General features: G+C 40.6%; 1 protein-coding gene across 5 annotated transcripts; it reads right to left on the bottom strand.

Annotated features, from left to right (window-relative positions):
- Nucleotides 1-281: 281 nt before the first annotated feature.
- FZD6 (frizzled class receptor 6) lies at nt 282-26,919 on the bottom strand. 5 transcript variants are annotated; one of them, XM_081013765.1, is made up of 7 exons: nt 26,786-26,919; nt 25,096-25,474; nt 14,600-14,796; nt 12,051-13,068; nt 9,867-10,015; nt 6,535-6,978; nt 282-4,944 (listed from the first exon to the last, which is right to left on the bottom strand). In XM_081013765.1, exons 2-7 carry the CDS (start codon nt 25,282-25,284, stop codon nt 4,782-4,784), a joined length of 2,160 nt encoding a protein of 719 aa, XP_080869891.1. In that variant the 5' UTR covers nt 25,285-25,474; nt 26,786-26,919; the 3' UTR covers nt 282-4,781. The 5 variants fall into 5 exon arrangements, with proteins under 5 accessions (XP_080869891.1, XP_080869894.1, XP_080869892.1 ...); XM_081013768.1 differs by having other exon boundaries at nt 26,754-26,919; XM_081013766.1 differs by lacking the exon at nt 26,786-26,919 and adding an exon at nt 26,478-26,674.
- Between the last annotated feature and the right edge of the window lie 18 nt (nt 26,920-26,937).

The following is a 26,937-nucleotide window of genomic DNA, read 5'->3' on the forward strand; positions in this document are numbered from 1 at the left end:
TTCCACACTGCATCAGGATGATGTTGTGCACCACACCTGAGGACAGCAGGCTGGCTTAAGAGGTACAGGGCAGCACATAAAGCCCTAAGCAGACAACACTTCACTGCCACGTGCACCCCCAGCACTTGGAGCCCAAGGTGCCCACCTGATTCCACCTAACAGTAGGGCTGGCCCTGCTCCAAGCTGTTTTCAAACACAACACAGTTTGTGACTTTTTACAGTATAGAAAACTTTATTGACCAATAGTAAAAATACATATGCCAAATTGCAGACATTTAAAAAAAAAATCAGATGTGCCAATAAGAGAAAAATTGTTTTTCCACAGATAATATTTACAACTTTGAAAGTCTCTCTAGTTATTGGAAGAATAGTATGTTCTGAAAATAAGGAAATATCCAGTTAAACCACCAATAGTCTTTGTTAAAGGCAATAAGTTACAAAGTTATAAAATGCAGAGAACATAATACATTCAAAATTCAATACATTGTTATAACAGGAAACAATTTGATCCATCAGAACTATCTTCCTTATTCAGTTGCCGTTTACATTTCTTTCCTATAATATAGTTTTACTTGGTGTCCAAGACAACCAAACGATGTTGCACAAAGTGGAATGTTGAAAAACAAAGAAACTGGGAGTGCTTTCTTTAAAAAAAACAAAAACCACTTACAAAGATGAAGAGCTATAAAAACAAGTGAATGTTAGTGTCATAGATAAGAGCTCAGTTATAATCACCCTCCTCTCTGTTAGCACTACTTACCTAAGAGCGTAAAATGCAGTTGGGCTGAGTAGCCAACAATAATTTCTATAAGCCAGCAGGAATGGTAAAAAGTGCATCTGAACAAAGGCACAGTGCTTTGCTCTTTCCACTGAGCCAAATGTAATGTATATTCCTCACACTTACAATTCAGAATGAAAGGGGTGCTTACAGGACAGATTGAAAGGCTTCTTCCTCCTCCGGCATTATCCAACACTTGTTCTATTTAGAAATTCAACACTTGTTCTATTTGGAATTTTAAATTCAACAACATCAAGGCAGCTTTTCGTTTGGAACTGAGGAATGTGCAGTTAAAATAAACGAGCAGGTGCTGTGGAAGCAAGATGTAGAGAAGGCCACCTTCTTTAAAAGAGGATTAGACGAATTCATGGAGAAAATGTTGGAGGCACTGCACCTCTGAATACCACTGGCCAGGAATGACAAGTGCAGAGAGAGTACTAGTGAAGAAGTTGGGGCTTCCCACAGGCATGTGGTTGGCCATTGTGAGATCAGGATGCTAGACTAGATGGGCCTTTAGCCTGATCCAGCTACAGAACCTGAGCACACAAGGAAAATGACTAAGATGGACCAGCTACCTCCACTTAAGTCAGAGGATGGAGAAGGCATGGCGGGTTTAGCAAGGCAGGCTTAGCAACTCATCAGCAGTGGCTGAAGAGGAGAAACAGATACTTTTTGTTTAAGGAGCAAAATATTACAGTGGCTTATTGGTGCAGGCTACTCAGAAGCATTAAATTTATGGCTGCTGTGGCAACAGGGGTAACTGTAATCATTGACTCCTGACAACAGGTGAGGACTATTATCCCAAGATGGCTGCACACAAACAACTTAATTTATTTTGCTACCCAGAATTAATGCATCACAAAACATTAGCTTTCACTAGACCCACAGCAGATTAGTCTTCAAAATGCAGTTTTCAAAGTCACATTATGTAACTATTGTAAACTGCACAGTGTATATCATTGTGGGCCAGGCTTTTGACTCATTTTTTATCATTACAACTGACTTGGAAAAGATGTAGGGCTCTGCCACATTATGCTGTGCTTGGCATAAGGAGACACCACCCTGTGTACAATCCAGGAAATATCATTCTAAAGTATAGGGGCATCTTCTGCAGCCTTTTAGCAAGGAAGCACAACTGCCCTACTCTACCTTCAAAAGGAACGTATTGTAAAGAAAGATGAAGAGAGACTTGGCTGTGCTTCCTTCTGCTCTTTTATGAGAAGCGGCAAAGGGCAAGAGTACTGCTATAACATCCAAATTGTTTGCCTTCTTTAGCATGCTTGCTATGCACGCAACCTAACTCGGTGCCGCAATACCTTAGTTACTAGGGCCATCCAGTCAAAAGGGAAGGGGATTGGAAAGAATACAACATTCCTGAGCCACAGCAGGATTGGAGATACTGGAGCCTGCGGTCAGTTAAATTGAATGCAGAGGAAATATGATCCACTGAAACTGCAAGTGACTTCAGCATCAAAGGGGAAATACCCAGGACAGTTTACCCAAGCCCTGCTAAGCATAATCACACCCTTTCCTTGATAAATGTCCTGCCCTTGTGCTTCAGAGCTGCACAAACATACACTCAGTATATTTATTTATTGAATTTGTATACCACCCTTCATTCAAAGATCACAGGGTGGTTCACAACATAAAAATACAAATGAGAACACAAAATATGTAACAAAAACATACCAATAACCACCCCCTTTCACAAACATATTTAAAAGGCCATCCATTGCATGTTAATCAGCCCAAGGCCTGGCTATAGAAAAACATTTCACCTGGTGCCTAAAGAGATGCAATGAAGGTGCCCTGGGGTGAGCATTCCATAAACAGGGAACGACAGTAGAAAAGGTCTGTTCTTGTGTTGCCACCCTCTGCACCTCTCGTGGAAGGGGCACATAAAGAAAGTCCTCAAATGTTGATCGCAGGATCCGGGTCCTTGATATGCACCTTTCTAGACAAGCAGCAACCCCCAACTGCTGCAATTCAACTGAATTTAAAGAGACAAGCTTGCTATTTCCAGCCTTCTACAGGATATCCTACCAGTTTCTTCCTAAACAAGTGAAAGCAAGCTTTGCTGTAGGACTACTGGATGTTTTTTATATCATTGCCAGGTAGGGACACGGCGCAGAAATCCCAAGGCCTAGTGGGTATAAGCTAAAAGCACCAGGGTTGGAAGCCATGAAAGTTGTCTGAATGGTCTTTACTGCCTTGACCCAGAATATCTGAGCAGCCCAGGGGCTGTTTTACAGCTCTGGAATAAGTGCTATATTATGGAGAAAGCTGAAACTATATCAGGTAGAACCAGACAGATTTGGTTTTTGTAGATTCTACCTGTAGACTAGAATAGTAGAAAGTGCTTGTTTTAATCAGTTGATGCTTCAAAGCTGATTTATCAAAAAATGGACTCAGAAATCACAAAAACTGATGTTTAAAATGCAAAGATCAGGACTGAATGACTTCTAGCAAAGTAACACACAGTTCTCCCATTTTCCAAGCTAATAGAAAAAATTAAAAAAAAATTATAGAAGGTTACAGCTTAGATCTTCAAAACTACAAAAGGCTAGGAAATGAGCTTCATAGGTACTGTGGTCTATATGTTCTCTCAAGGATCTATTCTGATAAGGGAAAAGAAAGGGAAGGGAATGGGGTTCAATGCCCAATTTATGCAGAATCTCACTTTATAAAATATAAGCTACTATTAGATTGTGCTCAAGCCTCAGATTTGAAAGGTACCACCCTGAGTAGAAATATTGAGGTTAAGTAAATTCCCAGGTTATTGCGTTATATCTAAACAGCGGTTGGCTTCACTACTCCCCACCTTACCTTACTTGAGCATGATAACAATAATAATGAAGGGTAGGAGACAGGTATATAACAAAGCATCCTGTCATGTAAGAGAAACAATTGATCTGTGCTATACTTGTATAAAAGTAGCTACTTTCAAAACTGGTTTTGATTCAAGAGTCCCTTTCCATTTCAGTGTTTAGACCATAACATAAAATATTACAACTGGCCCAAAAATTATGAGCCATTGCACCTAAGATTTATTTTTTATTTTTTACAAAAATAGCTGGTCTACTAGACCCAATACAAATACCTGCACAGAAGCATCTGCACCAGTGACCACCCAGTATTCTTACAATACAGTTGTAATTCATAAAGACAGTTGCACAGTTTGGGCAGAGGCAAAAGCAGGGTCCCTACTACGTTTCTCAGCAGCATCCCATGGGCTGTTGGACCACAGAAATCAGAAATGGATGTACATGTGTACTTGCCAGATGTGATAATAAGAAAGGGGCATTTGAGAAATCCCCATTTCACAAAAGAACCCCTCCCCCCCAAAAATAAGACAAATGAAAAATTCAACCCCAAATTCAACCAAAATAGGGAGATACCTTGGTAAGTTCCAAGGGGGGCTTCTGTGGGAGATGTAGTGTCCACTGGCACCATACTGGAGAACCTAGGCTAAGGGTTTCTCTAGCCTGCAGGTCAGAGCTGGCTGATAAGAGCAGCAAAGGCAGACACTTCAGCCACAAGTGCTCAAGTGTCTGCTTGTACTTTGCAGCTTAAGCCGATTCTCCAAGAATGGGACCATGCTGTTATTCTCACATGTTGCATCAGCTTTCCCCTGCCCCTGTGTGACCCACCTATTTATGATACAGTAAATAGCACTGCTAGAAGGAGGTGGTAGTTTTATAACACAGCTCAAGATACCTCCCATCTCCGCTACTGCAATGCAGTTTGACATAAAGGTTATAAAAAGCAGTACTTACTTATTCATCATCTTTTTCACATCAAACTTACTGCTAGCTAGAACATGTCCAAAGTTTGAAGAGCAAGCTGTTGCTAGGCCCCTCACAATGCAATTTTAGTTTTACCTGAAGTGCAACCAAGGAGGATATTGTGGCACCTCCCTGCAAAGCAGAGCGCAACAGTCATTTCCAGTGTAACACAGATTCCATCCATGAGCTGAAATGACTCACGTAGCAATTTCGCCTTTTTAAGCATTTGAACTGTGACCAGACTCCTGAGCTTTCCTTGAATCTGAAGAGGAATGGGCAAACAAGACTGACCCCTTGGGACTGCCTGGCTGGGAAACATCAAGGTGCGGATGACCAACTTGGAGGGGAAGGGATTCAATTAGATCACTTCTAGGAGTTGTCCTGTTATATGCATACAAAAGAAAGAAAGAAAATGCATTCTACATTGAAACAGATGATAACATCTTTTTAAAAACACAAGGTCCTATGAACTACTCAGAGAATGATGTTACTAGGCGGCCTATATAATTGCTGTAAATCAGGGATGGGGAATCTATGGCTTCTAGTTGTTGTTGGTGTACTAAAACTCCCATCATCCCTAACCATTGGACATGTTGGGTGGGGCTGATAGGAGATCGAGTCCAGCAACATCTGAAGGGCCACAGATTCCCCATCCCTGCTGCAAACAAAACAAACACTCAAGTTTAAAAAAATCGGTCACATACTTGACAGGAATTGATTATTAGACATGCAGTTTTCAACTAAAGTTTTTGGGTAGCAGGGATGGAAAAAGCCTTTAGTAGAAAAGCTGCTATCACTCAGAACTAACAACATGGGCTACATTTGTCTTTGAATCAGGCATCAGGATCAGTGTTAGAAATTGAGATATGAAAGCTAGGAGCTAAATGGTACCTTAAACCTAGGTTATGGGAGTAACAATGGAATGTTTTTAAAAAAGTGTGCCTACACAAAATACAAGGCTGAAAATGAATGAACTGCAGCTAAAATATTATGTCCATTTTTCACATGGTCTAGTCCTTCCCTTGATCACCTCCCTAATATTCTTCAGAGGGTCTCTTCTCCAGTTTTCAGAGAGTAGCTGGAAGGGGGAGGCAGAAAAAGGTCCTCCTTTCCTCCCACTCTGCAGTTTTAATCTGAAATCTTAGGCACAGTACTGCGCCCAGGGCTCAGAAACTGCTTGCACTAATGAAATTCCCTGTCACATAACCCGCCTAGAACAGTGGGAGTTTCAAACACTGATCAGGATTCTTACAGTATAACCCAGCAAACTCCAGATCCTGGTTCAGCGCCAAGAGCATGGGACCTTTGTCTTTGCTACATGATTGGCTACATTGTTATGAAAGGCTTAATGAAAATAGAATATTTGGGTATCAAGATGGACCAAAACAGAACTTTAGCTTCATTAAAGTAAAATAACATTTGTTTTCATAATTTATCAGTGTGCACTGAATTTTTACAATATTTATGTTGTTTTGTGGGAGTTGAGTCTTTTTATAGATGCATAACTGAAATGTAAGGACACTGAGCCACCTTGTGCAAACCTAAGTCAGGTCTCCCAGATCCAATCCAACAGGAGTGCACAGGCTCCCACACTGGTTCAGAGTCTTTGTCGTAGCAATTCATCCAACTGGGCCCTTGATTTTCTCCTGAACTGCTTAGAGGTCTCACTGCTAATATCTTCTACTTTGGCTTGTCTCCTCTTAAATGCTAGCCAAGTATCTGAACAATTACACCTTGCATTCTATATTCAGGTGTTCAGAGGTGTGGTGTCTAAGACAATGTAGCTACCTTTGCTTAAAGATTGGTTTAGATGCCCACTCCAGTGCAGATGTGATAAAAAGCTTTGTTTGCAAGATATATTTTCCATTTCCTGCTATTTTAAAGTAAAATGCAATATTTTTCTCTTCTGATGGTACTAACAACTAGCATGCAAAAGTAAAAAACACATAAAATTAAGGGGAAAGCAATTACCTTCCTTCGACCATTCTTTTCATGCTTTCAGATAAGCTGGCAATATCCTGTGTGTTGTCTGCCTTCCCTCTCTTTTCTAGCTGTTCCAAAGCCACTTTAGGGCTAGGTAACATGTGCAGTGCACTTTGTTCGCTGCAGGCAAACTCTTCCTCTTTCACTTTCTGGCTGACCGTTCCATCTGCTTCCATCTCTCTCTCAGATGTTTCAGGACAGCTTTTGATCTCAGTGAACGTGTCTTGGCTTAAGTAATCATGGTTTGCGATGGCCATGGCAGAAGTTCCGTGATTGGTTGTGACAGCTGTACTGGTCCCCATTGACTTTGAAATCACCTTCAGTTTGTGAGAGCTGGATTTGTAGTGCTTCTTTTTGTGCTTCACTTTAGAGTTGTGCTTCAAGAAAAATTCACATGACTCTTGCAATACTCTTCGGCTTTCACTGATTGGACTGATTGGGAGAAGACAATACATGGTGATTACAACCCTCCTCCATAACTATTTAGATGTGCTAATTGCATTCAGACGTGCAAACATCTTGCTGAAGTCATTGTCAAAACTACCAATTTTAAGATGTGACAGGCTGCTCTCAACTCATTTTTTACTTTCTTTCATCACTGCCAGATGAACATTCAGCCTCTGTTTTAAAATCTCCAATAAAGGAGAGCCCACCACCTTATATGGTAGCCTGTTCTATTGTAAAACACCTCTTACTGTCAGAAAGGTCTTCCTAATGTTTAATCAGAATCTCCTTTCTGGTAATTTGAATCCATTAGTTTGGGCCCTACCTACCCTCCGGAGCAGGAGAAAACAAGCTTGCTCCATTATCCATGTGACACCCTACAGATATTTCAAGCTGGCTATCATATAATTTCTGCTTTCTCCAGACTAAACATATCTAACTCCCTCAACTTCTCATAAGGATTGGTTTCCAGACCTTTTATTACCTTAGTAGACTTCCCTCTGCACATGTTCCAGCTTCTTAAAACCCAGATGCCCAGAACTGGACACAGTAGTCCAAGCTGTGGTCTGACCAAGGCAGAACAAAGTGGTAACAATTATTTCCCTTGATCTGGACACTATCTTTCTGTTGATGCAGTCTAGAATTGCATTAGCTTTTTTTGCTGCTGCATCACGCTGTTGACTCATGTTGATCTTCTGGTCTACTAAGACCCCTAGGTCCTTCTCACATGTACTGGTATCAAAGCCAGATGCCCCTCCATTTATATGGAGCAAGTCTATAAACTATTTATTGCTCCACTCCCATCTTTACAAAGGGGTGGAAATATCTAGTGCACAAGATCATGCTACAGTCGTTTTAAGAGCTACTGCATTTTTTCAAATGTTTTCATTACAAGAAGGGACTTGAGAGTCCATGATTTGCTCCAAGACATTGAGCAAGTTAACTGCCAAGTTGGCACCATAGGCCCATGTTCAATATTCTATGCAAGTAGCATTGGAGCCACAATCCTGCAAGTACAAGAAACTTAGTTCTCCCTTAATTGTTATTTACTCACCCACTCTCTTGGTAAAGAAAACACACAACTTTATCAGACACTAGGTCTGTAGGGAAGTTTTCTCCACCTGTATTTTATCTTTATCCATGTCTTCATCTCTTTGCCCTTCAATAACTTCCCTAGTGAATCAAATGTAAGATCCATCTGGTTCTACACCATGTTACTTACAGAGGCAGGCAGATATTTTTATTTATTTAATTTATTTAATTTATATACTGCCTCATACCCGGAGGTTTCAGGGCGGTTCACAGAACCTGTGAGCTCACAAAAGGGACATCAGGGCAACAGCCTCCCTCGCAACTAGTATTCAAAACAATATGATTATGATTAACATGCAATATTATCATGATTAGCATGCTCCCATCATGCCTAGCTAGCAGGACCAGTGGTCAGGGATGACAGGAATTGTAGTCCAAAACCAGCTGGAGACCCAAGTTTGGGAAACCCTGCTCTACACTTTTGGCCCACTATGCTCCTTAGTCTTCACTCTTACTGCCTGCCCTCACCACAGAATCCCAAGTTGCCCGAAACTGGCTTTTCACTTTCCTCACATAATCTGTATCATTTGCCAAAATTGTAGCCATTAATGCACTGAACTATTGGAATATTCATCAAATCACAGCAACTCGCTCAGTGGCCAGAAAAGGTGCTCCAGGTTTCATATTACTGCATAATACGGTTGTACATGCAAGCAATAGAAGTTTTTAGTGCAAAAAAGTGCAATATTTACCTTAAAGTAACAACACTCGGGATGTGGGTAAATAAAACTGACTATCTAGGACAACTAACAGGGTAATAATAAGGGGCTGTATTTTGGTAGAGAACATCACTTTGCTAAGACACACATATGAAATAGCTATACAATAATGGAAAAAGAAGGAATATGGAAAGGAATATACATCTTCATTGTAAAGGAATGTGGGCTGAAGGAGTTGAAGATAATTGCTTGCAAACCTTGACTAAAGAAGTTTAAAGAAATACAGAAATCTAAAAGCCATATTAAGAATTCAGGATGCAAAGGAGAGTAATGGAAAAAAGTATTCCCAAGGGAACTTACACATAGCCTACATAAAACTGTTCAAAATATACTCCAGAAGAATTTAAACTGAAGAACAGACCACTCTGTGGGACCTTAGAGAAAATATTATTCTCAATTTCTCCTCTTCCTGAGATCAATCTCCAAATAATTATGCAATGCCAAGCATCAAGAAAGACTATATAAAATATGGCATAGCGTTAAAACATTCATGCTAATAATACAGGCTGTGAGAAAGCAGATACAAAATTTGACCAAGTCAGACCCCTGCTGCTCAGGATTAAACTGCTCAGTCTCTCTTGAAAAGGAGAAAAAATGGCCAGTTTACCAAGGAAGATTTGGTTTGGGAGGAAATTCAGCATCTGGCTAACTACAGCTTTAAAAAAAACCCCATGCGAGGGCACTTCTAGACCTTGCAGATGGTATTGCCCATAAGTTCCAATTCCCTGCAGGTTCACATGTGAGGGAGGGAGGCAGGGAGGCGGCACTTAAACAATGATGACAACAGGAAGTTCCACATCAAAGATGAGAGACCACATGTTTTTTGGGGTGGGGATTTTTTAAAAACAACCTGCAATCCTATGAACAAAGTCAGGAAGCGACCCAAGATGAATACTCTCTCTCTCTCTCACTCTCTCACTCTCTCTCTCTCTTTCTGTCTGTCTCTCTCTCTCTCTCTCTCTCTCACACACACACACACATTTTTAAAACACACCAATTAACAGTGCCCACTAATTTTATCTTGTTGTTTTTAAAATAAATATTACCACAAAAAATGTGTCTTACTCTCTTTTGCGATTCCTGTTGAAGAAACTTGCCCATTCTGAGCAAGTCTTCTTGCTTCCCACCCAGAAAACTGGAGAGATGCCAACAATTAAAGTCATAAGGTATTTCATCAGAAACAAAATTATTTCTGGCCTTGCCAATATCTTGACCTGGAAAACAATAACCATTCATTAAAAATACAATAGAAAAATGGTTTTCCGACCCTATACTTCAAAGCAGAAAATGAATAGTGATACAGAAGTTTGCAGTTTTATGTCAACTAAGCTGCACTCAGGCTTAAACAACTTTAAGCAAATGAGAATACTGTACCTATGCTACACATTTAAAATAGCTTAATCACAATATGTTGTCATCGAAACTCCAGAAAATGAAATGCTGCAAGTGTAAGCAGGGATAATATGATGCTATGACACAGTACTGAATGGTGTGATTTTAATTTATTTAGAAAATGACACAAAAATAAGAAATAAGCCTCAGGGTAGGGAACCTCCAGTCTGTAGCCAACTTTGGCCTGTCAGGGGTCCCAGTTCAGCCTGTTAGGCACTTTCTGGCAAAGCACCCACACCTGCCATATTTGTGGGGCCAGTGCCTGCATGACTTCAAAGGAACAATGGCAAGCTTAAAGTGAGCTCCCCGCTGTTCTTTTGCTGGAGCAAGGTGTGCTCCCCCTGCCCAGTAGTCGGTGGGGAGTGGAGGTTTGTCTTGCTCCAGGATCATGATGGGGTTTGCATTGAAACCCCTGCTAGAATGGAGGGAAAATGTATTAATGAGAGAAAAAACACAACACGTTAGAGTTAAGTTACTCCAGCATCACAAAACTACAATTCCAGAAATCCCTTAGGAGAAGCCTGAAGAAACTTCGTTAGAACTTTCCTGTGTTCTTAAATGTTGAAGACAGATACAGTTAAGTCACAAAAAATGTGGCCACAGCTGTATAGAAGGGAGAAATGCATAAATAATGTAGCTAATTCTTCTAAAGTGCTCAGTACTAACCAATTTCTTTAGTGATACTCTGTACAGTAACACAGTTGTGTCATCTGAGTACACAGGAAAGACGATGGAACTGATGGGCTGAAGTTAATTAGAGGTGGCAGGATTTTCAGAGTGCCTTGGGGGTATGTACCAGTGTCTTTTCTGCTGTTCGCTGCAAAAATTAATCCACTCTTGTGAAGAACAGGCTCAAAAAAGGGCAATGATATTTAACTCAAGAGCTAACTTGTCTGTCTTACCTAGTGTTCAGATTTTTATTTTGTATTAGCTTGGCCAATTCAGGTCTCTCCATTACCACCCTGGCCTATTTTAATTAGCTTGAGGATCATTAACTAGCTGATGCCAGAAATATTATTTTGAGTAAATAGTTATTTTAAAAAGCTTGGACCAAGCTGAATGTAATAAAGTAATAAAGTAATACCACTAAAAAGGAAATGCTCTGCTATAAGTATTTTTGCTTAAATAATCCTTATATTGGAATAAATGCAGTATACATCTAGGTTGGGATAGTCAAAGTGTTCCCTCTTGATGTTGGGGACTACAGCGTCCATAATCCCTGACCATCGGGCTGTGCTGCCTGGGGCTGATGGAAGTTCACATCTGGAGGGAACTACATAAGCAGCCAAAATGAATTAACATTTCCCTAGTTATAACTAGATCAGAGGTTGCTATCTACAAGTATAAACTTCTGTTTTCATTTTTTTCCATTTTTGAGTGACTTAAAACCTCACTTTAATATGCAATGTAGATAACTTTCCCATCTATTTTAGTGGGAGGAAAAGCATGTTTTAAGCAACAAACAGATGGGTGTAAAATCTGAAGGATTATTGTCAGCAGCATATTAGTTTTGCTGTTGTTTTTAGACAGTCTTTTTAAATTTTCTTCTTAGGAAATCATAGCTAGAAGTCACTAACATCTTCAAGGAGGGTTCTAAAGAGAAATTTATTCCATTGCTTTGTACTCAGAGTTTATACTTTCTAGGACAATACTGATCGGAGGAAGACTAGATTCCACATTGAACACTAGGGTAGGACCACTCAGAGGCTTTAGTAGCACTGAAGAACAATAGACAAAGCAGTATCACAGTTGTTGCTGCAGTCAAATCCCCAGCATTGCATACATGTGCAGCAGCAGTAAGAGATACCAATATTCTTAATTATTGAGGTATAAATTGTGCAAGTATTTTACCCTTACCTGATAAGGGCAAGGTATATGGAACTTAACACAATGGTCATAAACCCAAGTGGTTTCCCAGATCTTCCTGTACACCTGCTCGTAGATATAACATCCCAAGAGCATCACTAAAGGTACCAGGTATAAGCCACTGAAGACACCGATTCGAATCATGAATTTCTTCAGCTTTTCTTGATTCCTGCCATCATTCTGTATAACTTGCCGCACATGATTTAGAGAAATGATGCCTGCTAAGAGGAGAGACAATCCAACAAAGACACAAAGGCACAAAGGCAAAAGGACAAAGTATCTGGAAGCATCCAGGTCATAGAGGCCAACGAAACAAACACCGCTGATGTTGTCACCTTCCACTTTGTTCATGGCAAGCAGCATAATGGTGAGAAAGCCAGGCATGCCCCAGGCAATTGCATGGAACCACATTGCCTTTTGCTCAATAGCTTCACAGCTCCACTTTCGTCCAGCAGCTAGGAACCAAGTGACTGTGAGGATCACCCACCACACAGTTCCAGCCATGGTGAAAAAGTACAGAGCCATAAAAACAATTGTGCAGGCTTTGTTCTGAGAACCAAGAACAACTGTCTCTCCAAGCTGCAGTTTTTCATCTACCTTATTACAGGCAGTTCTGTTTCCCAGGACAAACCCAAGGAAGTATACCAGAGACACTATGCTGTAACAAACAGAATAGTATATTATTGGCCTCTCTGGATATCTGAACCGCTTAACATCAATCAAAAACGTTAGGAATGTGAACAGAGTTGCGCAAAGGCAAAAAATTGAAACGATCCCAATGAAGCTTTTGGCGACGTCTAGCTCATGATTACTGAAATACATGTTGGGACAGGGGGGTGCACACTGATCAATTCCCAAAAACTTGTAGCCTTGGCCACCAGAGGTCTGCAGATGACGTGGACACCAAAATCCATAATCCCTTCTGGGCTGTCCTGGAGTCTTCTTAGTGTCATGAGATTTTGTAGTGAGAGAAGGAGTGACAGCAGCAGTTTCATCACAATCCTCCAACCTAGAAAGGAAAGAGAGAAAATGCAGAGGGACCACTCAGTGTTATTTGCCTAGAGGCTCAGAGCACATACTTCAGATGCTTGGTTATCAAACTAGACTGGGACTGGGATCACAAAGAATAAAAACGGATTTTTTTTTTAAAGGAAACGTAACCTCAATTACAAGGGCGAGGAGCCTCCAGCTTGCAGGCCAATCTTGCTCCATCAGGGGCTCCAAGATTGCGCAGCCAAGGCAGTAGGATTCAGTCCCTGTTTGCCAATTTGGCAGGGATTAAAGCCCTGGACAAATTGCCCTTTGAAGCAGTGCATGCCCACAGATCTGAGGAAGCAGGGAGGTACATATGAGAGGAAATGCTTGTCTATGCAGACCCCAGACCAGGTAGGTTTTTTAAATAGTTTTCATTAGCACCTTGTACAGGGCCTAGAAGCTAACAGAAAGCCAGTATAGGTATGCTAAAATAGCTGTGGCCTTTGCCAGTCAAGAGGCAACTCACAGCATTCTTCCAAGCATCTTTCAAGGCAGCTCCAGGAAGAGTGAACTGGAGCAGTCATTGTAAGAGTTTTCCAAAGCAAGCATAGCTGAGGCCAAACACTTGCCTGAGAGATGCAGCCATAAAATAATAGAATTGTAGAGATGTAAGGGACCATGAGAACCATCTAGTCCAGCCTCCTGTAAATATGCAGCTGTCCCATAGGGGATCAGACCTGTAACCTTGGCATTATCAGCACCATGCTTTAACCAACTGAGCTACCCAGACATGACTTGCTTTATATGTTGTATAACACATAGATTTTTAAAAAAGTATTAAAGCTATTTATAAATGCTTTTAAAATAAAGTGGCCTCCAAATGCACATGTTGTCCTTTATAGGCGATATCATATTATGTGCTTTATGACCATGGCAGAAGAAAAGGCAACAATAAAGTTCTCCTTCCAAAGTGCTTCATCTTTGAGGAGATGGGGGCTCAAGGTATGAGTTTTTCCTAATTCTTCAGTCTTCTTCACCTCAACTGCTGTTTACCAACTACCATGCATGCTAGTCCTGTAATGACCTCTGTTTCCTATATGGATGAGCAAGAATCCAAAGCACTAAAGAGCTTGTACAGAAGAGAACGGAAAAGTTGAACAGTCTAGGTTGAAATATATATGCAAAGCAAATTTGCTTATTCACTTCATCAGATATACACTTGGTCCAAGCATACTCATAAACCTGGCAGTGCTCCTCTCCCCTTGAAAGAGCAGGCACACTCTTCTCATCACAAATACTACTGGGGAGTCCAATTCACAATTGTTCCTCCTCAAAAAAAGGGAGGGAATGGAAGAACTGCATGCATTCGGGGTGATGGGTGTCATCACAGAAATGGATTGCAACAAAGAGCATCCGTTTATACAGAAGATCATCTGTGTGGAGGAAGCACACAGGCTGATATTTAACAAACAAAGAGAAGTTTATTGCATGAATGTATGGACTAGGACTTTGTCTTAGGCCAGAGTAAAATCCATTGGAAATAAAGAGAATTAAAAACACTGTACCTGCTGCATTCAAGTTCCTCATTCCAATTAATTCCAAAAGTGTTTATCATTTGTTTACAGTCAGAGTACACTCTTTCACAGAGACTTCGGCATGGGTGAATCACACGCGATTGATCCAAACAGGCAGGCACAAATGCTTTGCAAAGAAATGCATGAATATCTGGTGAGCACTGGACATTCAGAAGAGGAAGGAAATCCTTTGGGAGAGGGAAAATGATACTTTGATTAGCACATCTACAAAGTTTTCTTGTAAAACTGACACTGTCTTGTTACAGAACTTGAGTTACAACAGATTACTAAATCATGAGATTTCAGAAGTGGAACAAGTGTTTAAATGGAGGTTGAGGGCACTCCAGCTCATCTTCTCTCATCTGCCTTTGCCAATAGCCATGTTTCACATTTCCCCATCTCTCCTATTGCTGCTGTTGCCCTGCATAGGGAAACACAGTCTTCAAGGCAATGCCAGATTCCTAGACCATCTTGCTGAGCAGAGGAAAGGTAAGTTTGGAAGTATATATATAAAAAAGTGGAGTGTGCACCAAATTGAAAGATGTGACTATAAAACATTGCATTTGGACATTTGCATCTGGCAATTTCTTTCCAGTTAGATTCATGCAACTCCCATCTATCTTTAACATGGTCAACATAAAACTTTTTCAAACATCAGGAAGCAGTTGGCTCCAGGGAGAACCACAGAAGCCCACTGCAGTAGATACTAAAAGCCCATAGACTGTGCATGATTTATGGAATTTAATTTTAACAGAAATGATCAACATTACTAAAGAAACTATTTTTTCTTGTCCAAAATTAATGTTACTGAATATTTTTTATGAAACCAACGTAAATATATTGTCAAAAAGAATTGGTCTTATATATGATCTTGGCAGCAAGAACAGTAATTGCAACTCAATGTAAAACAGCCCAAAATCTTACACAGGACGCTTGGTACAACTCACCTCTGGAATATATGTATAGTGGGGTAAAACCATGCATAATTTGAGATTTCAACAAGGACTATAACCTCCATACACTTTTTATATGATTTAGCATATAAGAACCATCATTTCCAAGACAAAACTCTTTGAAGACAAGCCTGGTAAATCTAGAACTGTACTTGATAATCTGATAACGTTGATAGTCTTTACCTGGACTTTGTTATTTTAACCCATGAACAACTGCACTTATGCCTATTTTATAGTTTTGTTTTTCATCTTTTAATTTTCATCTGTTGTTATAATTGTTCTCTTTGCTATATATGCATTATAAAATGAAATAATAAAAAACCTGACCAAAAAAGCAAGCCCACAGAGCAAGAAATTCAGCACCAAAAGGCTTTTGAGAGTTTCATGCTATAGGCATATATAGACTCTTTATTTAAGGAATGTATGCACAGAATGACTTCATCATGATCAAGGTGTCTCCCCTGCCAGGTAATTGGACATTCGAACTAGGTTTATCCAACCCATCTTATATAAGTTCCCTGGGCGTTCAGAACAACACAACATCTCCCTATTACTATAGGACGAAAGCCCAGAAGTCACATATTCAATCGCCAGATTTTGCGCTGCCATGATAGATATTTGTCGAAGGATGGTCTATGCTACAATTCAGTCCTAAATTAAAGGCCCATGTTGTTAGATCCGCACTTCTGAAGCCCCACCCCATATAGCTGTTTTAACTGGTCTTTTTAATTTTTATTATCAGATTTTACTCATCCATTATTTATGCTTAATTAAATATTCTATGTACATGTTTTAATCTACATTTGGTTCTTGCTCCCATTTATTTAACAATTATCCACTTAGACTCACAATGTTATGCTATTTATTTAGATGTTTTGCTTATGCTGGTCTGTGACTGTAATAAAGTAAATTCAATTCAAAAATTCAATTCAATGACTTCATCTGTTTATTTTATTTATTTCATAAAATTTATGCACTGCTTGATTGTAAAAAAAAACCCCTCAAAGTAGTTTACAAGATAAAACAAAAAAAATCAAGAAAAAAGAATACAACCTTACTTTAACACATACAAAACTTAAAATATTAAAAACAGATTAAAATTACTTCAACTTTCTAAGCATCTGTGTAGGCTTGTTTAAACAAGAATATTTTTAGCAGGCATCAAATGAAAGTTAATGAATCCCTTGTTGGGGGTGGGGAGATAACGAGAAATAAGTGTATATGTATTTATATACACACAACCACACCTGACAGCAACAGTTGGATGAGGAAATGTAGCTGCTGCCACTGTAATAAATTCCAGGTTTCTACTGTGAACCCTATAGTAGTCACATCATATTTTGTTTCTTGTAACCATGTTACATGTTTAATTAAATATCCAGAGCCCTATTGCTCACTTTGCATTCAGTAATTTCCTTCTGCTAGTTGTTAAAAGTGACAGATGACGCTTTCCAAAGTACCAGGTTCTATACTTACCTAAATGAAATAATTTTATTTTGCTTATTATTTTCAGTGGCCATCTGGAAGATATATAAATAGACATATTTTCCCTTTACTGTTCGTATACATTAAATAGACCAACTGGAAACTTTCCATAAACGTGGGAAGTCCACGTTTCCCAACAACCATCAACAACAAGAGCAGAGGAAAACACATTCTCTAGTTGAATTGTTAGCATGGAGAGGGTGGTGGAATGCACAATAACTGAGATCATTCCTCTACAGGAAATTAAGAATTGTTTCTTAAGCATTTAAAGAGGGTTTTGTCTCTCAGGGTCTGGGGAAATTTGGTGTTCAAATTACTGTTCGCTGAAGGAAAGAGGAGAGAATGGGAATATGTAGATTATGGCCTGCTCCTAATTTCTCCCAAGTACAATCCCAGGAGAAAAGTACATGACTGAATGTAAGAGTATACTTCTACTTTTTTCATGGTTTCTTGATAACAGAATTCATCATGGGATGCAGAGAAGCCGATTTCATTTTGGGGAAGATGGGGGAGCATACATGTATTATCAGGTATAAATGTTTAAACCACACTGCGCTGCAGACTGTACACTGTCTCAGCAGCAAGGCCTGAGGCAATCAATAACCATTGCAATAACTTAATTTAGGTTCCAATCTGACCCCCACTTGTCTTAAGACAAAGAAACAGAAAGAAACCATGGGTTTTCTTTTCCCCAGTAGCCCTTGGTGCTACTGAAAATTTGGTTTTGTACCTAACAAAGTTTATCTAATTAAGTCCACAAACATGCTCAAGACCACCCAAAGAGCTTCATGTATATGTATGGATTTGAATCCAAACTTCTCCTGGCTAAAACCAGCAAATTATCCCCTACATTTACACCACACTATCAGGATCAAGATGATGTAATTGCAGCTTTCAACATTTATACACTGCATATTCACAGATGCAACTGCCTTGTGATCTTAGAACTGTGAAGGTGTTTCTCTGGGTTTAATGCAAGTGAAATCAGTTGAAAGGTTCCAATCAAATGCTAGGGAGGCCATATGAGTGACAGACAAAGCAATTACTTGCCTTAGGCTAGAGTCCATTAAAGTTTCATTGTCAAACCATAGTTTTGTAACTGAACATTCAGGAGCGTTCTTCCCCTTCCCTTTTGGCTCTCACCCTCTCTAGGTCAGCACCTCAAGTCCTTGTCTCTGGTTACAAGCCAACTATGATTAGTGGTAATGCAATCATGCCAGTTAGATGTAACACTGACCTCAATTAAAGCTAATTAGGAAGGGTGAAGGAAGAGGAGTAGGCAAGCCTATGGCGTGCTCATCATTACCAAACTACAATCTGGCAACTCGGCACCAAACCATACCAATAAGTCACCAGCAAAATTACTGGATCCAAGACAGCAGTATGGGTTTCTGGGTGGAATATAAGATGTGTCAGTCTACTTACATCAGCCACTGCAACTAGAAAGTTGTGCGCACAGGCACTGCACACACCAAGGCCACCCCTAGTGTCCATAAGAGGACCTTGACACCTCCCAGTCTGGCAACAGGAGTATCCCCACCCTCCTGCTGAAATTAGGCTTCAAAAATCCATCTGTGGTAGCCCATAGAAGGCTTTTTCAAGCCTAAGTGCTTTGGCAGGGGTGATGAGTGGTGTTCCACAGGAAGGCGAGAAAAACCCTTCAAAGCTGTGAGCCATAAAAAAATGCTCCCTATGCTACAATTGCTGTGGCATGGAGGAGGGGTGGTCTTCCTGTCAACTGCAGCTGGGGAGAAAGCTGAACAATATGGCCTTGGAACTTCCCTCCCTAGCTGCACTCTCCAGAAATATCACACTCATCCTTAATTAGGCTTGGGGGGAAATTAACCCTTTTCAAGTCTAACTGCTTGGCTGAGGGACAGTGTATGTGCGCAGATGCATCACATGTGTGTAAACATATGTATGCATGTAAGTGTGTCTGTGCTGCATGCATGTGCATGGATAGGAGGGGATAATCTCTTGGATAGGCAGCTAGTGCACCTTTCAATTCTTACAAAGGGTGAGAGGAAGTGTGACTGGTGCCCACAACCTTTTCTCAGAAGTCTACCTGCACCCACAGGCCCAAAAGCGTTAGCAACCCCTGGTCTAATGTATTAAAGTTAAAACACTGGACTTGGAAGCTACACACATTCAGCAAGACAAGTCACATTTGCGTGAACTCGAGGCGCAGCATCATTCACTTTCTCCAAAAGGAAAGAATGATGTTTAAAAATAGCTTTTCTCTCAATCACATGTGTTATCCCTTTCTAACCTAAGTATATGCATTACTTCACATAAAGCAAGCCTGACTTCCAAGCTAGCTTTTCAAACCTCTACAACTTAAGTTAGGGGACATCATTCTGCTTTGCAATTCAACTTTCTAGTAAGCATGTAACACATTACCTAATTAAGCTGCTTGTTAAGCAACTGTGACAGTACTGCTAGTTATATTTTAAATTTAATGGACCATGTCCCAAGAGAAGTTTCAAGATTCAGAGCAGCTGGAGCACTCGACTTTGACCAGGGAGAGCCGAGTCCATATCCCCGCTCAGACTGAAGAGAGTGCAACTTTGGGCAGAGTCACAAGTTTCTTGCAAGGTTGGGATAACTCCATGCATACAATGAACACAGGGGCCATGGGAACATTTAGAATTTTGACAAGAGTGTTGCAGTCTCCAACCCCACTGGTTCCTTCTATCACCCACCAACCTTATACAGAAATAAAAAGTACGCCTGTACATCTACCAATAGTATCTCTAAACATGGAAGTGGCAACTTCTGAACTAAAGAAATAGAACAGTATGCCATAGGATTTTAGGTGGGTCATATCTGGTTTGCATTTTTATCTATGATTTTAAAACAAGGCCTTTATTTGCCACTGTGGCTATTAAACTATGTCCATGACATGAATTACAGCTTTATAATCCCAAAGCAGCTTGTATTAGAACTGACAATTGAAAGGGAGTAGTTGTTTTCCTGGAAAATAAAATTATTAGGTTCTCTTTTTCAGTAAGGTAATTATATAAAATATTGATTAAAAAAATGAATACCAAAGATTTCCTGGCATAGCACATATATTTAAAATCCGTAATATTTTCACCTTCTCAACAAATCCGAGCAGGAGATCTCATTCCCAGACCGGGAACTATTGTTGAGAAATGCGACTCACACAAGGCTGCCCATCAGCTACTTTCCATACCCAGAACTAATTTTTTAAAATTCATCTCCATCGTTAAGATTCAGTTATGTAAAGCAGACAGCAATGTTCAGTTGATACAGTGGTGCCTCGCAAGACGAAATTAATCCGTTCCGCGAGTCTCTTCGTCTTGCGGTTTTTTCGTCTTGCGAAGCACGGCTATTAGCGGCTTAGCGGCTATTAACGGCTTAGCGGCTTTAAGAAAAAGGAAACAAACTCGCAAGACGTTTCGTCTTGCGAAGCAAGCCCATAGGGAAATTCGTCTTGCGGAACGACTCAAAAAACGGAAAACTCTTTCGTCTAGCGAGTTTTTCGTCTTGCGAGGCATTCGTCTTGTGGGGCACCACTGTACATTAAAATGCATTTGCAGTTATCTTAGCAAACTGATGGGATAGCACATCAATCCTTAACTTCAAGTGATAATTTATTCTCCCTATTTGCAACTAAGTTAGAAATTCATTTGGTCAGAGAGAACCGCTAAGTACAGATTTATGAGTAACTGAGGAGAGTCACTTGGGTGTGAGTTATGAGGCACCATTAGCAGTGGTTTTAGAGTTTATAATACTCATGGTCACGGCTCTGAACACTGACTTCCAAGTAGGAACTCAGATCTAAACCATTTTCAATCTAGTTATCAGGTGGCATACTGAACTGCAATTTGATGGGATACATGTGAAAAGAGCTATCCTCTACTTGCGCAAATACAAAAGCTTAGAACTTTTTATTTTTCTTGAGAAGCATCCTCAGATTCATAAAGAAAAACACCCCCAAAAGGTGCAAGAAGTCATTTTTTCCTCCATATCAAGTGAGCATACAGGCTGCTTGCACTAGCAGCTTATCTTGCTATAATACAGGGATGAGGAAACTTTCAGTCAGAAGAGCAGCCCCTCCCATTTCATTACCATCCTAAGGCAAAATGGGAATTGCTGCCGTGTGCTCCACTACCGCCCCACACCCTCTCACCGCTTCTGTCGCTGCACCCCCCACCACTGCCGGAGCAATTCCACAAAGAGTTGCTGCTTGGCTTCTCTGCCTAGAAATAGGGAAGACAAGGTGCAACAGCACAGGCTGGAATGCCTCCCGCTCACTGGCAAGAGGGGAGGGTATTCTGGCGATGGTGGAATCAGTGGGGTGGGCGAAACACTGCCTCTTGTGCTTCTGCCACCTGAAGTGGGCACTTCATCCCACCTCACGAGCAGGCTGGCTTTGGTCGGAGGGCTGCATTCCCTTCTGGGAAACCTTCCAGGGGTCACAGGCAAAAGTGGGCAAAGCAATGGACAATGAATATTTTATTTGTACAGTATACTAATTCCTACATACCCCTCTCTATCTTCTATTCAGGCAGGCAAGAAACATTATCAGAGCTCAAGGACACATTCCAGTCAGGAACAAACACTCAAAGGAAGGAGCAAAGCAGAGCCAATAACTGAGCTATTAGTCACAACTAAAAGTGGACTGCATTGATTTGGGATGAAGCAGTTTCATCACCAGTATGCTGATGCCACTGAGCTATTACAATATAAAACTGGCCGAGGTTGAAGACTGCTTAAATGCATGACAATTTAGCCTGTCCGAAAGCATGATGCAAAGTTAACCTATCTGAAACAAAGAAGCATTATAGAAATAGTTTTTGAGGACTATCAGGATAGCAATTTCACAGTAGCAAACCATGGTGCAGAGAATTATCTTTATGGATCAAAACAGCTTAAACCTATTATTTCAGTTATCAACTCTTCTGCTTGTTTAATTTTCCCTTTCTTCATGCTTTCATCATGTGCTCTCTCTGTATGTGTTGGTCTTTCAGGTGTTACAAGACTTTTTGTTGTTTTCTCAAATAGTGGCAGGTGGATACCCTGGAAAAGCTCACAATCAGAGAATGACGACAATGGCTAAAGACATGAAGACTTTTAAAGGATGAGTCATCATCATCATCATGCCATTATCACTATAGTTACCATTTTCTGTACCTTTTCAAGTTCTTTTTGTAGGACTACACAAAAGTTGCACAAAGTATTCTAAAGTGGGTACACTATATTTTTATATTGCTGTACTTGCTGCTGCTTTCAAATCTTCTCCCTAATAATTCCAACCAAAAGCATACAAAGTATTCCAAAAGCAGGTACACCATAGTTGTATATAATAGCATTACAAAGTTTCAATGTTTTCTACATTTTTTCAAACTCCCTTCCAATAGTTTCATCACTGAATTTTACTTTTATCACTCATAAAACTTTACTATGACACTGAGGCTCCTTACACAGCCTGTTTAGACTTCCATCTAGCATGAGTTTTGTTTTGTTTTTGTCTTAATGTTACCTTACTTAGCACTTTGTTCATTAGCTCTGATGGATGCTCATATACAGAGCTAAAAATCTGTCTACTTATTAGTGTTTTAGTCTTGTTTTACAGCACAGTCCCATGCAAGCTTACTCGGAAGCAAGTGCCTCTAGCTTCAATAGGATATGCTCCAAGAAAGTGTGCTTAGAACTGCAACATTAGAAGACATATCCTTTAGAACACTGAATGTGAATCAAGTTTTGTTCTCCATTCCTACATGCACTGACTTGTCACGGTTATATTACAAGAGAATAAGGAATGCTTCAGTGCAATTTCTAATTGCACAGGTAGCTTAATTTTCCTGTCACAAACAAATATTTGCTTGAGCTTAGAAATCTTTAGATATGAGAAAACACCACCAAAATATATACCACCAAAACTAGAAGTGTCTGACAGAAATCAGAATAAGGATTCAACAGTACAGATGGTTGAAGGATGCACATCTTCCTTCCAGGTGAAATGGGAGGGGAAGCGAAGGATGAAAATACCAATGTGCCCCTCACTCGTGTTCTTATTCCAAATATCCAAAGTCTACCTGGGATTCACAGTTTAATGCATTTGGAGACTTATTATAAATGTTAATATTTAAAATAAACACTAACACATACATATTAAAACTGGCAAACATTAAACAACAATCTCTTCTCCTTTCCCCTGCTCTGTAGCAGAGGCTGAAGTGCAGGAAGGAGGAAGAACATCCTAGCCAGGAAGCCCACAGAAACCACCCTCAACACCTCCTCCATCCACAAGCAAAGAAAAGCAGCAGCTGCTCCCACTACCTCTCTTGCTCATGGTATAGACACTGACATAGGGAGAACTGGGCCCATGGTACCACTTGGCAAGAAATCTCAAGAAGTTGCCTCTGCCAACTTGCTTACCCATCTCTCTGGGCAGTGCAGCAGAGACCTCTAGTCATGGAAGGAGCAACCACTCGCTAAACAGCACTCTCCCTGTGGATGGCAGGGTGTGTGGGTCCAATTTTTGCCGCAATACTGCCCAGTAAGCAGAAGTGGTGACTGCTCCTCCAAAGAACATCAGCTGCTTTGCTGGGCCTAATTCTTCCTGCTCCAGCACCCAAAGGAAGAACGCGTGAGCAGGTATAGGCTTCTAGAGGGAGAGGATAATTGGGCATTCAGAGGCAACTATCACTTGCCCTATCCTTGACCCTATTGTCTCTTCATGCTCTCAAAGCTGGTGGAATGGTGAGGACAATTGGGCTTATTCCTCACCACTGTACCATGCAGAGGGAGAGTGCAGGTGATCACATGAGAGATGTCTGCTTTTTCCATTACCAACGCTCTATAGCTGCACCACCTAGAAAGAAAGGATCAGCAAGCAGGCAGATGCGCTTAGTCAAACTATTAAAAATATTTAGATCAAGAAAAAGACATCCTACATTGCTTCAAAATTGTAATTAATGTTCACTACAATTACTGGAAAGCATTGTACATAGTAATCACCACTATTAAAAAAAGGTATTGCCTTCCATGACAGAAAAAAGAATTACTTCTGACACAGCCTGCTGAAAAATATGCATATTTTAAAGTACTTTTTTCTTTAGAAAAAAAATCCCATGGAAATTTATGCACCTTCTAACAGTTCATTGATTAATTGACTCAAACTCACATGGTTAAGTTTCTTTTTTAAAAAATTAGATTACATCCCTAATTCACAGGCATGTTTGGTCAATTGTGAATGTCTAGTCTGAAGGAGTATAAAAAAATTACTTCCAGTAGCACCTTAGAGACCAACTAAGTTTGTTATTGGTATGAGCTTTCGTGTGCACAGACACTTCTTCATGCACACACAAGCTCATACCAATAACAAACTTAGTTGGTCTCTAAGGTGCTACTGGAAGGAATTTTTAAATTTTGTTTCGACTATGGCAGACCAACACGGCTACCTACCTGTAACTGAAGGAGTATGTTAGAGACAAGAATAAACTTCAGAGAAGCTTAACACTCCTTTCATTTAGCATAATGAACAAAACTTATTTGAGGAGTTACTACACCTATGCTTTTATACACAGTTAGGAGATCTGTGGAAGAGATGCATCTCATATTTTAGAACTTTATGGGCAGCAATGAATTTTTATGCCAACTGCATGCAGATGCCAATGGCCTGAGGGGATACAGCACAAGGTCGCCTGCTATAAACAGTCAGGAAGCTCAGATGACTAAACACTTTGAAGATTTAAAAAGGTAACACAGAAGATCTTCTATACATTTATTCAGACAGGATGTAGGAGCTCTTTTGTAAATTTTCAGGCTCAAACCATGTAAGAATAGACCCTAAAATCTGGTCACATGCCCATACTGTTATGTTTGTACCTGCATCTCTCTATGATTTTTAGGCGTTTGGTAACTATTTCAAGTCTTGTTTCAGAACACTAGGTTTTTCCTCATAATGTGTAATATTGAACATGTCTTACCTAGTATTCTTTTTACTGACAAAATCACATTTGTACATATAACAGAAAAAATATTTATAGCATGTACGGTAGAGAAAGAACAACTCACCCCCATTCTGGCAGCTGCAGTTTGCTGATCATAGTGCCCCATCACATTGGGGAAAAATGTCATATTGTAGGCCATTCCAGAACATTTTGGGATAGTAATGGGTTCACATGTGAATAAGCTATGCCCATGTGTCAAGTTTAAGATTAAACTCAAAGTCAGAAGTACAAAGATACCCATCTTCCCAGGCATTTCACACTTCAGTGTTGTGTCATGATCAGCTTCTCCACAGGATACTTTGTTCACAGTCAAAGTAAACACATATTCCTTTTTTAATTTCTCAGAGACTGCAATGAAATGGCAAGACTGGATTTCCTGTTTCTCTTCATATTCTCATCTGCCTGTCTCGATTACTTGAAAAATAAACTTCGCCATTTGCGCACTGTAAAGGAAAAAAGAACAGTTAACCATAGCTGTAACTGCTTCAAGATCTTTGAAATGCATCAAATAGAACTTTAAAAGGCAAAAGCTTACAAATACTTTTAGAAATAAGGTAGGCTATTATTACCCTACACCTCCTCAAGGCAAAAGACAACTGGATCAGTCGTTGACAGCAGTGACAATCAGGATAGCTCAGCTAATAATCAGTTACTATTCTGCACAGTACAAGCCTATGCATGTTCATTCAGAAATAAGTCTCACTACATTCAACGAAGATTACTTGGGATTGCAGCTACAAAGACATACTACATGTTAAGAAGAACTAAACCCCACAGGGTAAATTTCTCAGAAACACCATCAGAAACTTGAAAGACACACCCCAATTTTCAAAATGTAGGTCAGTCATAACTTCTAAACATATAATTTAGACATCTTCCATATAAGCAGCAACCGTCAACATACAAGTTTACAGGAGGGCCCTCAATACAGCCAATACATTTATAGTTTACAATGTGGTTTGCAAAAGAACTGTTTGCATTGCTGCGCTGACTGGAGAGCTCTGAAACTTCTTCCTTATCGCACAGATGAACCAAAAGAGGGAAAGATGCCTACATACCAATTAAGCTGACGGCAGACATTTCAGAGGGGAGAAAGCTCACGTTACAACGTGAATAGAGAGAGAGGTACGATCTATTCTAACAGGTACGTTTTAAGCCCGATTCCGCCCACACTTTGCAACTACCGAGGCTCTCTCCGCCTCAAAAACCAACTCCCTTCCTTCCTTTCCTCGACAATGCCTCCACAGCTTGAACTGCAGCCAGCATTTCCCTTCCCTGCTTTACCACCTTAGAGATGGCCTGGTAGAAAGGCTCTGGAAAACTCACACGCCCTTTCGTGACTTTCCGCTTGTCCTAATACAGCTATTTCACCCGGATTTGGGGAAGACTTGAAGCGAGAGAGCCCACCAGCGACTTTGCCCTGAAAGCTCTTCGAAGTGGCATTACCTGCCATGGAGCATTTTTTCAAGATGCTGAGAACAGAAAACCCGGATTTAATTAAGTCCTCCAAACAAACGGCCTCTTCTACTTCTTCTCCAACGCCGCCCTCAGCGCAGGGGAAGAAGAAGAAACTCTTTCTAACCTGCCTCTATTCGGCGGCCGCCCCACATGCCAACACAGGCGTCGTTGTTACCCCGTCCCGTCCCTCAGACGAGAAGAAACCACAGCGGAGGGGGCGGGGGGGCGGGGAGCTGGGCGCCAAGCCACGCCCCCGTCCCTCACCTGAGCCGCTTGGCAGAGAGCCGGCGCCTCACCTGGACTCGCCTCAGGGCGCCAACGGCCGCGCGGGCTCACGGGTCCTTTCGAAGACAGAATGCAGAGCCAGCCGAGACAGGGAGGAGGAGGTGGTGGTGGTGGTGCTAGAAGAATCGCGCGATATTTGAACGACCGGTGAGAAGGGAGAGGG

The sequence above is a fragment of the Podarcis pityusensis genome (assembly GCF_964106645.2).
Source record: "Podarcis pityusensis genome assembly, chromosome: 7".
Taxonomy (NCBI): Eukaryota; Metazoa; Chordata; class Lepidosauria; order Squamata; family Lacertidae; genus Podarcis; species Podarcis pityusensis.

What these genes read in the sequence shown, in the direction of transcription:
- FZD6 (XM_081013765.1), bottom strand. Translation starts at nt 25,284, where the DNA reads ATGCCTGGGAAGATGGGTATCTTTGTACTTCTGACTTTGAGTTTAATC. An exon ending in GAGGAACTTGAATGCAGCAG is followed by an intron (nt 13,069 to 14,599) that starts GTACAGTGTTTT and finishes TTTCCTTTCTAG; the next exon opens with GTTGGAGGATTGTGATGAAA. An exon ending in ATATACCTTGCCCTTATCAG is followed by an intron (nt 10,016 to 12,050) that starts GTAAGGGTAAAA and finishes ATTGTTTTCCAG; the next exon opens with GTCAAGATATTGGCAAGGCC.